We start from the raw sequence: 13,132 nt of genomic DNA on the forward strand, positions 1-13,132 counted from the left end.
AAACATTATTTTACTTGTAAATTTCTTCATCGTTTAAAATAAAATGCCTTTTGTTGTGAAAAGAAATCGAAGAGAGTATCACATTCGACAATTATATCAGTATGACTTTATTATGACCTCGTTTCATTCTATCCAATAAAATACTCTTATGCTTTTGAGTTGCATTTTACATAAGATTAAATATTATGAATCATTTGATTATTGATCAAATTTAGTATTGTTGGGTATTAAGCTTTCTTTATGGAGAAAAAATTCAAAATTTGAGAAATTCATTTGATGTCTCATTTAACCTAGTGGAAAGGAGACTGAAGAGAGAGAGAGAGAGACATTCACTTAGAGAACACCAACACATTGAGAGAGGAAGAAGAAAATTTTGTTCATGTTTTTTATTGAGCTGCCATTGTAAAATCAATACTGAAGATTCGTTCACTGTTGGATCATGCTAAAAATTTGAAAATAGGTTTGGGAAATCATATTATTCATTCTGGTAATTCGGATTGTTGATATGAGGTCCGAGTTGAAAAAAATTCAGTTTGCACTGCAACTTTGTATTTAAGTTTTCTTTATCTTCCTTGCTCTCTATTTGCAAGCTTTGTTGCTTTGCTGTTTGACTTGATGTTAGCACTATTTTGAACAGTTGATTAAGACTCATTTGTACTCTTTGTTGATCATATTGAAGCTATTTTGGTCTGCACTTGTGGTTTTTTTTTCCTTACTTAGAGGGGTTTTCAACATTAAAAATTTTGGTGTCTTTATTTGTGATTTTTGTAATTTATTGCTTTTGTTCATTGGTAGTTGCTCCTCATAAATTTTTTCAAGTTAGAAGAAATTATATCTAAGGTATTATCTTGTATTTTGGTTGTGTTGTTGTTTTTCCTATCAGAGTGGCATCAAAGCTCTTGCTTTGAATGATGGAAGCAAATGCAAATGATTGGTTTGAATGATACATATTATCATTTGAGGAAGGGCAATATGAAAAGACTTATTATTTGTGAAGAAATTGCACCTTCTCGTTTTTGCTACAAAAAAATCGGATTCTATGTCTAATGAAGAATGAGACTTTGAGCATCAATATGTGTGTAGGGGAATATTGAGTCTTTGTATGCTTCTAAGTTGGACAATAATAAATTGTAATTTTTGAATTGCTTGATGAATTTGAGGTACATGGAGAATTTTTCCATTTTAGATCATTTAAATGAGTTTCAAGGGCTCCTAAATCCATTGTTAGGAATACGTATAAACTTTGATGATGAAGTCTTAGGATTATGACTACTGAATACTATACCAGGCTCTTGGGATATAGTTTAGGTTTTAATTACAAACATAGTCTCGAATGACATTGTTTCCTTTTAGATGGTAAAGAGTGATGCTCTTAATGAGAAAATGAGAAGGAAGACATGTGATTCTTCATCTTAGTAGAAATTAGGGGAGAAATAAAAAAAAAAAGGAAACGAAAGGTGGTAGAGAAGAGCATAAGCAAGTACAAGTCGAGATATAAGAATATAGAGTACCATTATTGTAGTTAAACTGGGCACATTCCAAAATATTGTTTTAAGTGGAAAAAGGACAACAAAGACAAGAAGGGCAAGCAAAAAAGGAATGATCATGGTGATGATCGTGTCACTACTATTACAAGTGGTGATTTTGTTCTTCTTCATGACTTTGAGTCATTTAATCTGGTATCTGATGAGAACATGTGGATTATTGATAGTGATTCTACATTTCATGTTAAATCGAGGAAGAAGTTCTTCACATTAAACTTCTAGTGATTTTGGAGTGTTGAAGATGGATAATGATTGTGTCTAAGGGGATTGGTGTTGGTGATGTTTACATGCAAACCAACATGGGAATGTAATTGTTTCTTAAAGGAGTTAAACATGTTCTAGATGTCCGCTTTAACTTAATCTCTGTGCAAATACTTGATGATGGTGGTTATGATAATCACTTTGGTTATGAAAAGTGGAAACTCACCAAAGGTAACTTGGTTGTGGGTAGAGGAAAAAAATTAGTTAAACTATATTGGCAAAAACTTTGATTGCTAAAGGCATTATGAATGCCATGGATATGGAGGAATCTTTATAGGACCGAAGGCTTAGTCATATCAATTAAAAAAAAGGCTTAATTTTTTAGCTAAAAGGATGTTCTTCAAGGGTTAGAAAGTGTATAGTTGGAGAGATGTTCTCATTGCATGGCTAGTAAGAAAACCATGGTATCCTTCAAGAAGCATCTGGCCTCAAGGAAGTCATAGTTGTTACAATTAATGCATTTTGATGTTTGTGGCTGCTTGAAGGTAAAGTCATTTAGTAGGGCCTTTTACTTTGCTATTTTTATTCATGATTGTTCCAGAAAGCTTTGGGTCTATGCGCTTTATTGAAAGGTTCTAGTACTTGAAAAGTTCAAGGAATTTCATCCTTTTGGTTGAGAGGCAATCAGGCAAAAAGATGAAATGTATTCGTATTCGTGGACCCTTTGATGCTTATTGCAAATAAATGATATTTCACATAAGAAAAGTCCTCCTAAAACTCCTCAACTGAATGGTTTAGTTGAGAGGATGAACAAGACATTACTTGAAAAAGTGAGATATATGCTCTCAGATGCTAAGTAGTGGATTCAAACACTAAGTAGTGCATCCTTATTGGCTATAGCGAAGATAAATTTATGTTTTATGATCCTGTAGAGAAGAAGCTTGTTAGAAATCGTGATGTACAATTTATGGAATATAAGACAATTGAGGACATTGATAAGGTGTAGAAGACCACAAAAAAATAGTAATCTCACTGATAGTAATCCGACGAGGTTGTCAGTTCACAATCTGGATAATGTTGAAATTGAAGCTCAGGATGAATAATATGGTGATGTTGATGATAAACAAGTCGGAGAAGGGGTAGATGTTCCAATTGATGATGCTTAAGAGGAACATGATAATGATCTTGGTGATATACCTAAACTACCTCAAGTCCAACTTAGGAGGTTTAACAAAGAGAGACAACCTTCTACAAGGTATTCTTTTGATGAGTATATAACCTTGAATGATGGTAAAGAACTTGAGAATTTTGAAAAGCTTTGGAGAGTGAAGAAAAGCAAAAATGGTTGGATGTAATGCAAGATGAGATGAAATATTTGCATGATAATCATACTTATGACTTGGTGAAATTGCCTAAGGGAAAAATGACTTTAAAGAACAAGTGGATTTTCAAGGTAAAACAAGATGCTAATTCTACATTTCCAAGGCACAAGGCCTGATTAGTGGTGAAATTGTCATTCATCAGAATTGTGTTAAGTTTAGCTACTACTCTTGATTTGGAGATTGAACATATGGATGTGAAGATAACTTTTCTTCATGGTGACTTAAAAGAAGAGATTTTATATGAAACAACTTGAAGGCTTTCAAATTAAAGGAAAGGAAGTCTATGTGTGTAGGTTGATAAAAAAGTCTATACGATCTCAATCAGACTCTATTATTAGAAGTATGAGTCTTTTATGTGTAAGCAAGGCTATAAGAAGACTCCTTCTAATCATTGTGTCTTTATTTAAAAAAAATTTGATGATGGCTTTATTATCCTATTATTATATGTTGATGACATGCTTATTGTTAGGAAAAATGTTTCCGGAATTAATAGGTTAAATAAGAAATTGAGTGAGTCATTTGCAATGAAATACATGGGAGCTGCTAAATAGATTCTTGGTGTAAGAATCATTCAAGATAGAAAAGAAAAGAAGTTTTGGTTGTCACAAGAACACTGTATTAAAAGAGTGTTGCAGAGATTCCAGATGGAAAATGCTAAAGCTATGAACACTCCTCATGCTACTCATTTTAAACTAAGTGGTAAGTAGTGCCCTTTAAATGAAGTTGAGAAGACACTAGCATATTAAGAGAGAAAAAGAAGAAAAAAAAATATGTCCACATTTTCACTAAGCTGCCACTTTAAAATCGATATTGCAGATTCGTTTATCGTTGGATCATACTGAAATTTGATAATTGGTTTTGGGACATCTTGTTCTTCATTCTGACAGTTCAGATCATTGATATACTGTTTGAGTTGGAATAAATTCAATTTGCACTGCATTTTTGTATTTAGATTTTATTTATTTTTTTTCTATTTGCAAACTTTTTAGCTTTGTTGTTTAGCTATATGTTAACATTATTTTATGCCATTTATTAAAACTTTTTTTTACTCTTTATTGATTATAGTAGAATTATTTCTTTGATTTAAAGGACTAATGATTTTTTCCTTTGCTTAGAATGATTTTTCACCGTTAAAAATATTGATGTCTTTGTTTGTGCATGATTTTGGTAATTTATTGTTCATTCACAATTACTCTTCATAGATTTTGTAAATTAGGAGAAATTATATCCAGTGCATTATTTATTATTTTGGTTTTATTGTTGTTTTCCATCAAATTGTGACTGTATATCATATATTCTAATAATTACATTAGACCCTCTAGAGGCACCTTAAGTAAATCATTGATGCAGAACATACAAAAACATCTCTTGGCAGGGTATTCTAGATTGATATTCAAATAATTGTATATTATTATGGCACAAAGAATGTTAGATGTTCCAAAGCTCATCTAAGTAATGGGGAATCAAGCAATATTGCAAGCCAATATTCTAGAAAAGTGACCATGTCCATTAAGAGTGTTTCATTAAGAGTGTCAATATCAGCTACACCCTTTTCTTGGCAAGAATCCATAGCTTGAAATGATCGTCTCAAAGGCTTGTAGCTTTTCTCCACGTTTGTGGAGGCCATTGCGATCATAGGATGATATTTCTTTTATATTGAGATCATCACAAGCTTTGACAAGTGCCTCCCCAACACGTTGAGCAGCTTCCTTAAATCATGTTATGCCAAAACAAAAAATACAAAAAATCCAAAACATAGACCTCATGAGACTGGAAAAACAAAGGAAACAGATATTTCATGGCATAGTCCTCATTAAATGAATGAGTTTTAATTTTCGAATCCATAGAAAATTTTCTGTTTCTCATTCCTATGAAACTTGAAATCACTCTTTTAGTCTTTATAAAAAGAGTAAATTATGAGTTTAGTCTATAAAATATTTTCTTTGAATTTTAATCGATCCAAAATTTTAAACCACTACTTTTAGTCCTCAACATTTATTTTAAGATAAGTAAATAATATTTATTTTATAAATCTTAGGAATATTTTAGGTAATATGACATTACATTACACCAACACTAGTATGTGTTACTTAGAATAATCATCTAACTTTTTATTCAACACTTATTAATGTCATATAATAGGAATAAAAAGTATTAATTTTTAAATAGCAACCATAAAATAAAGAAAAGTTTTTCCATGAACTAAAATAAAAAATAATTTATTTTATAAGTACTAAGGCGTATTTAAACTTTAAGAACACTATTCTTATAATCAAAACTTATTTATTTTATGGAAACTAAAAATGTATTTAAAGCTGTAATAATATTATTCCAATGGACATGTTTGGTTGATATTTAGTAATTTTAGACAAAAAAAAATATACATAATTTATCTCTAATAAAAAATAAAAGCGAAAAAGAGTTAAAGAAGAATGTGGCAGAGATGGGTAGTTACTGTAGATTATAAGTTTTATTCCAGAGGAAATATAAATACCTACCCCTTTAATAGATAAACCAGTAATATATTTTCTCATCCTAATATTGCCGAAAATAAAAGGTAAAAGATGCATTCCCTGCCCCATGCAATGTTTGTTTGTAAGAAAAGGTGGACTACTAATACTACTTACAAGAGCGCTACAAGAAGGATCTTGTCGGATGGATTTCTGCAGCGTGCTTCCATAGAACAAGCAACTCCTATTTTTGTCATCTACAAGCATTGCATATAGTTGTTTATCTGAGCAAAATACCGAAAGCCTCGGATGTGTAGCTGTTCCATTATACTGAGAAAAATATCATGCATGATATTAGTAAGTGATATAACTGAAGGAACTCTGAAACTTTCGTCAACTTTCTTTCAGTTAAAAGTGATGCAACAACTTGTCACCTGTTATGTTATAGTCTGTGAGTAAAATATAATACAATATATAGAAGGACTCTTGGAGAGACAGAATTTACTAAAATCCGAAACTAACTAGGAAAAATTGGATGACATATATAAGGAAAATAGCATAGCAAACATGCATTCGATCTGGAATGTAAAATGTGTCTGCAGAACACCTCACCAATGCAAAATATAGCTACAAATCTACAACAGATATGACAGTACTAAAGGTGAAAGGTGAATTATATAACGAAGACATACCTTTTTCAGCATCCTTCTGTTCCGAATTTTTGCACTTTCTGTTCTAGTATTTGCTCTACCTCTGGCTTCCACCAGTAATGGCTTCTTAGTTATACCTGGAAGAACATTCAATGTTCATAGCAATCAATATCAAAGTCACGCTGAACTTTATGTCCATGTTTAGATATTATCATGTGATGAATTCTATGAGCATATTGCTGTCGTCCACGTCATAAATTCAAATTTCATAGAAGCTAGCACATTGCATAGCTAAGAAATTACAGTCCTGAGCACACAACAAAAAGCCGAAGATTAATTTCTGCTTAACTTACTTCTACTCTGTGCCTGAAAGCACAAAAACGATTTTGGATGGATTCCAAAGAGAGCAGAATTCTTAAAGTGTAGCATTGGAGCATTCATTAGAGCCATATTGTCCATGTCTCAAGGACTGCGTGCACTGCAAAAACATCAAAACTTGTATCACAAGCAGCACATAAGCAAGAATGTTTCTCACAGGAATTTTAGCAAATAGTTTGTGCGCGGTTCATTAAAGCAGCAGTCTTGCTCAGTCTGATTCGACATTGAAGGAAAAATTGACCTCTGTTGAGCTCAAAACGTAATCGAAGAGAGCAGCTATGTTGGGATTATTTTTACTTTTTGTAATTTCAAATGGGTCTTGAAACGGCTTTAAGTATTAAATTGCTAGCAGCGAAATGACAGAGAGGTTACAAACCCTGGGAACAGTTTTCTTAGAGTAGGCTACTTGGTTTGTTGTATTTGTGAATCAAAGGTTTTCAGGTCACACCAGGGCCACGTGTTGCATTGTACGACTCAGATTCATCGCTTGCAACTGTAAAGCAAGTTGGATAGAAAACATCCTTCGTCGATGGTTATTGTTTCCTCCAAATGAGGGGCACTGTGTTCTACCCTACATTTCTTTTTAAAATAATTTTTTGACAGAGCCATTGCACAATCCATTTTAAAAGCAAATTTTTTTACTTATAGGAAAAATTCATAGATAAAAATTGAATGTCAAGTAGACGTAAAATTGTATTGAGCATCAAAATAACATGATTTTTTTTTATATTGTGTGAACTTTTAAATTTGATAGAGAACTTATGTATATTTGGTATGAACATGAATATTCAATCTTTTAAATTAAATTTGATGACAAGATAGATAAATAAATATATATATATATATATATATATATAATATGTCTTTATAATATTTTTTTTGCTAAAATACTTTTTTAACTTTAGTTTGTTTGCAAAATTTAGTTAGACTCGTAAATTTTATTTTGTTCAATTAATTTTTTTAATTTTAAAAAATATTCAATTAGATTTTTATGTTAAATTAAGGTTAATGTAACATCCCAATTTAGTAATCTAAAACTACTAAAAAGAACATTATATGAATAATGACAAAACAAGAACTACAAATTTGGTGAATTTTTATTTTACTTGAAGAACAAAAATAACTACATATACTACAAGCTTCTCTTTTCCCCCTTCAGCTGCTCCACCGAAAAGACTGCATCGCTAAGCTCACACCATTAAGTGATCATCGCAAAAGAGAAACAACATACAAAGACAAGCCACAGAAAAACAAGGGTAAGCTAGTGTAATTTAATAATCATGTTAACATACAGTTCAATAAACATATACAACACTCATACACATGCATAAAACTTATATACACATATTGACCGACCACTTTACTTTGACTGTCTGGACTGGTATGAATATGTAGCTTTGGCCGTTCGTGCACTCGTGGGTGTAGTAACTGGAAACCCATCAGCTGCCACACGAGATTAGCCTGTTATGCCTCACCTAAGGTCTCCCCCCTTAGACTAGGGCCTCATGCTATTCTCACGACATGAATTACCCATCTCTACTTGAGAATTGATAATCATTAGAATGTTAAGATGAACGTCGTGGATTTCACTGTCTATATTCATACTTTACAACCACCTTGATAACCAATCAATTGAGACATTCCTCCTTGGAATTTTCTTTCATACCAGTTGGAACATCATACCTTATTTGAATATTAATACAATTTCTCATACATAGTAGATCAATACAACTAAAATAAGCAATCATAGCCAAACCATGAAATCAGCATTTGAATACCAAATAACATTTCGTAGAAGAATACCGAACGACAACAACACAACCCCTGAGTACGACCGAACGAAAAATATCAATATAACCTACAAATAAGACCGAACGGGAAAACACTCACAACACGCGAACATGACCGAACGATTATTTAACGAGTAAGGCTCAAACATGAGCCTAACACAATTTGAGAACCGAACACTATAATTAAACCAACACTTATAGCTTAGGCCGAACACTTAGAACTTAAATCGAATACTAAGAAGTTAGACAGAATCCTTATGGCCTAGACCGAACATTTAGATTGTAGACCGAATAATATCATAAAACTGATTACCAAAGCATGACCGAACGGTTATTAAAGAAGACCCAGAAGAAGTCGAACGCAGTTAAGACTGAACACCAATACAAGACTGAGCACTACCAAGACCGAGCCCTACCAAGACCGAGCGCTAGTATAAGACCAAGTACTACCAAGACCGAGTGCTAGTACAAGACCGAGCACTACCAAGATCGACCACCCACTTAAGCCCGAACGATCATGAACTGGTAAGACTCTACAGAGACTTAATCCAATTAATGACCGAGTACCTGAACGTGACCGAGCGGTCAACAACGAGTGCTCAGCTTTTTGCATAATTCTGCAGAACTTCTGCAGAATTATGAACAAGCTAGATTTTACCAAAACTAAACATTTTCCCAACTTCTAATCCTCTAGATTTGTATCTCGTACCAAATTACATTAAACCAAGGGTGTCTAAAGTTTTATAAACATTTCATAAAGGTTCTGCTACCAAATTCATGATCAAAAACTGCATTATCATTAACTTAAGGACTCAATTCAATCTTACTGGTTTTTGGCACAGTTTAAGTAACTTAAAGATTCTAACAAGTCCTAATTTACTCATAAAAGCATATCCCACTGACCGATTGAACACCTAAACCCAAATTTCCATTTTCACTACTCCACTTCCTAAAATTCACTTTAAAACAATATCAGAAAATTATGCAGAACAATTCAACATGATCACAGCCAATGCCGAACACATAATCATCCCAATTCATACACATGCAACTTCAAAACAACATTCTCATTCACAATAAATTCATCAATTAAATTAACTAGCTTCCCTTACCTCAAAGAAACTTGGACAAATTCTACCACCTTCAAACTCTTGCTTATACCGTAGGGAAATTCTAGAAACGTCTACAGATTTCCGATTGGTGAAAGGAGACCAACCACAGAACCAAGATTGAAGTTAGAACCAGAAAAGAAAAGAGTTAAACACATGCAAACAAAATTGTGCTTGCATGTGTCAGAAACCAAAATTTTCTAAGAACGAAAGAACAAAACTTACCAGTTCAAAACTCAGAAGTAATAGATGGAATAGAAAGCTCTGGATACCAGGATCACTCAGGTACGGTCTGATTGTGGAACAAATGGAGTGAGATGGAAGAAATCTAGAGAGAAAGGAGAGCAAAGGTAAGAAATGGAGGTTTTAGAAAGATAGACAGTTTTAAAATAATGAACCGTTTGATAAAATTTCCTATTTTATACTATTGGTGTATTTTACCACTAAAAGTTCGGTTCTATTATTTTAATACATTTATCTACTCCATTACTTCTATTTTCTGGATCCTTTCATTTAACGTTATGTTTTTATATATCATGTCTCATTTTGTGATATTTTTAATTTTTTTTAATTATTTTTTTTTATTTTTTAATAAAAAATTGCTGAGGTCATTGTTAGTGTCATAATGTCATGTAAGAGTGTTAGTATTATTTTAAAAAAATTTATATTCAATTTAATCTAAATATTTAAAATTTTGATTCAATTCAATTTTTTAAATAAAACAATATTAAGAAAAATTAGTAATTAAACTTAATTACTATATATTTATGGTTTAGGGTTTATAAATATTATAGATAAATTTTATATATTCTGTAAATAATTTTTATTATAAATATTTATTTTAATTTTAAAAAATAGTTAAATTTTAAAAAAAATCAAACAATTAAATTAAAAAAATCACTTAAAAGATAAAATTAACAGAAAATTAAAAACGATTACTTATCGAAAAATAAAATTAAAAAACAAACATATGCAAAAAAATGTAAAACTAAATCTCTTTATAAAATAATAATGATAAAATCGTGTTTTAAAATTAAAAACGAATTCGCATCAAACTCGTTTTCTAATAATTATAAAAAAATCATCAAAGCCATGTGTTACACGGTTTACATTTTAGAAGTATATATTTGTTTCACAAAGATCTTGATTATTCTTTTGGTGAGCTCAACACACGCACCAGAATTTTGGTAATTTTATAAAGATTGAGTGTACCTAATTAGTGTAAGTTGTAGACAGACCTAGATTTCATAGTTAGAAAGATCAATATCGTTGAATTCAACCATAACAAATAGCAGCCAGAGATTTCATCACACAATTTTTTAATAATATAACTAACTAAGAAGATTAATTAGTAGTGTGACTATGATTTATTTACTTAACCAAAGTTTTTGAATATAGTTGGTAGGCATTATTATTTGCCACCCAGCTGTCCACAAAGATTAATAATTCTCATCTAATTAAAAACATTGAATGTATCACAAATGCAACATCAGCATGTGATGAAACTATTAACATTAAAATATGCATGCTTTGCTCCATCAATATTTTTTTATTATACTCATACTTCAATTGCTACTGAATTTCTCAACTTCTTGTCTCATTTATTGACCTAACAACATTATTTACATTTTCACAGATAAAGCAACACAAACATTAACTTTCCTTTTATATAAAAAGATAAATGTAAATTTTCAGTTTCTTGGTAATTTTAGTCTTATTTTCTAACTAAATCAGAATATAACTTTAATAATCTAGAAATTAAAGATATATATTTAAGAACTGTATAAAAATCTACGGGGATGAAGCTATAATCCTAATTAAACAACACTAAAAATATGTAATAATTGCACTTTAATTTATATTTTTAAAAATTTAAGAAATAATAATAAATGAATTTAGGGATGATAATGGGGCTGGGATGGTTTCATTATCAATATAAAAATTCATCCCATCTTCATATATTCATGTTTATATCTAATTTTAATGTTTTAATATTAATTAATTTTTATAAAATAAAAATCAATAAAAAATATAATATTATTTAATATTTAATATTAAAGAGATATATTCTCCTATCTTCGTATTTATTGTCAAATATTGAAAAATAAATTATAATTATATAAATTATAATTATATAAATTTTAAATTAAAATTTACAAATTTTAAATCAAATGTTAAATCAAATATTGAGAAAGAAGTTTTTAACGTAACTAATAGTGTGTCACGTCCTCAAAAGATATGTGTAACGATGTTCTTAACATGTCATTTGATTTTTTGTTAGGTCATTGTACACGTGTTAATTATAATTTTGTTTATAGTTGTAATTAAAATTAAAAAGAAAACATTAAACGTGTAGGGCCAAAACATGAAATCCCTCTTCTTCATTCACAAATGAGGAATCTTTTCCTTTCTTGATTCATGCCAATCAGAAGCATCCAAGGTGCAACATCTTCAACAAATTTCTAAGCATTGTCATTAATGGAGAGCGTGAATGGTGATGATGATGAATAAATGCATTATGCTTAACCCTCGACTTCACACATGACTTTTTATGCTCACCATGATTCCCCCACCATCTATCACTCATAAACCCATACAAGTTTGTCACTAAACTCCATAGATTTTTGCTTCACAACATCCAACTCATAACACTGTTATTCATTACATTTTGCTCATTCATCTCTGCTTATTACCAGCCTTTCAATCACTACATCATTAGTGTGTATCACTCTCATCTTCAAAGTATCCTCTATTACCTTCTCTATTCCTAAGCTCAACCGCTCCATTATGCATACTCAATATAATTTTGCATTATATACCCCTTTAAGCACAAAAAAATAAATCTTCTTGTTCTCACATTCATATATGCTACCCACTATCATCTTTAACCCTGACGTCTACGACAACATAGAAAGGTGCGGTGAGACAGAGGCTTGAATGGGGCTACAATGCTGACGACAAAGAGTGATGGTGAGAGAAACCTTGAAGGAAAGGGTTGTGTTGGTGTCGTTGATGGTTGTGACTTCGAATGGTATGCTAGGAGAACGATGCCCTTTTCAATCTTAGAAGACAGGGAATGGAGGGGAAAAAGGCGATAAACCTTGGATGCTTTCCTTTGGCATAAATAAACAAGGAGAAAGTTTCCCCATGTGTGAATGAAGAAGTTTTGTCCTACATGTTTAACGTTTTTCTAAGGATTAATCCAACTACTGGAGTAGGCAGAGCGTTACGATCAAAGAAATTATCTCCCAAGTTCGTGGGGCCGTACCAGATCACAAGGAAGATTGGACCAGTTGCATACGAAATGACTTTACCTCCACAATTGTCCAACCTTCATCCGGTGTTTCACGTTTCTCAACTCCGGAAATACATATCGGATCCCTCACACATATTGGAGCTAGAGGACGTTCGTCTTCGACAAGACCGAACGCTGGAGATGAAGCCGGTTCGCATTGAAGACGTTCGCACTAAGTTATACAAAGGAAAGGACGTTCTGTTGGTGAAAGTGGTGTGGGATGAAAAGACAAGCGACTCTACGTGGGAAGTTGAAGATGCCATGAAGGACTTATACCCTCATCTATTCCCTGGTAAGACTTAATTTTCGAGGACGAAAATTTTTGTAGTTAGG

At 31.7% G+C, this 13,132-nt stretch overlaps 2 protein-coding genes across 5 annotated transcripts; one reads left to right on the top strand and one right to left on the bottom strand.

Moving 5' to 3' along the window:
- Window positions 1–4,481: 4,481 nt before the first annotated feature.
- On the bottom strand, window positions 4,482–7,157 carry LOC108335473 (uncharacterized). Of its 4 annotated transcripts, none has more exons than XM_052869847.1 (5): window positions 6,903–7,157; window positions 6,581–6,705; window positions 6,270–6,364; window positions 5,755–5,907; window positions 4,482–4,836 (listed from the first exon to the last, which is right to left on the bottom strand). In XM_052869847.1, exons 2-5 carry the CDS (start codon window positions 6,684–6,686, stop codon window positions 4,666–4,668), a joined length of 525 nt encoding a protein of 174 aa, XP_052725807.1. In that variant the 5' UTR covers window positions 6,687–6,705; window positions 6,903–7,157; the 3' UTR covers window positions 4,482–4,665. The 4 variants fall into 4 exon arrangements, with proteins under 4 accessions (XP_052725807.1, XP_052725806.1, XP_017426983.1 ...); XM_052869846.1 differs by having other exon boundaries at window positions 6,982–7,156; XM_017571494.2 differs by having other exon boundaries at window positions 6,847–7,156.
- A 5,295-nt stretch (window positions 7,158–12,452) lies between these two features.
- LOC108334916 (uncharacterized) lies at window positions 12,453–13,102 on the top strand. Its single transcript, XM_017570840.2, has 2 exons — window positions 12,453–12,535; window positions 12,700–13,102. Exons 1-2 carry the CDS (start codon window positions 12,453–12,455, stop codon window positions 13,100–13,102), a joined length of 486 nt encoding a protein of 161 aa, XP_017426329.2.
- The last annotated feature ends 30 nt before the right edge of the window (window positions 13,103–13,132 follow it).

This window comes from Vigna angularis, chromosome 10 (assembly GCF_016808095.1).
Source record: "Vigna angularis cultivar LongXiaoDou No.4 chromosome 10, ASM1680809v1, whole genome shotgun sequence".
Classification (NCBI taxonomy): Eukaryota; Viridiplantae; Streptophyta; class Magnoliopsida; order Fabales; family Fabaceae; genus Vigna; species Vigna angularis.

Excerpts from the sequence above, each read along its gene's own strand:
- LOC108335473 (XM_052869847.1), bottom strand. The coding sequence starts at position 6,686 with ATGGACAATATGGCTCTAATGAATGCTCCAATGCTACACTTTAAGAAT. Across the intron at positions 6,365-6,580 it reads CTTTCAGGCACAGAGTAGAA|GTATAACTAAGAAGCCATTA; the intron begins GTAAGTTAAGCA and ends ATGTTCTTCCAG. Across the intron at positions 4,837-5,754 it reads ATCCTTCTTGTAGCGCTCTT|GAAGCTGCTCAACGTGTTGG; the intron begins GTAAGTAGTATT and ends ACATGATTTAAG.
- LOC108334916 (XM_017570840.2), top strand. The coding sequence starts at position 12,453 with ATGCTGACGACAAAGAGTGATGGTGAGAGAAACCTTGAAGGAAAGGGT. Across the intron at positions 12,536-12,699 it reads GATGGTTGTGACTTCGAATG|GATTAATCCAACTACTGGAG; the intron begins GTATGCTAGGAG and ends CGTTTTTCTAAG.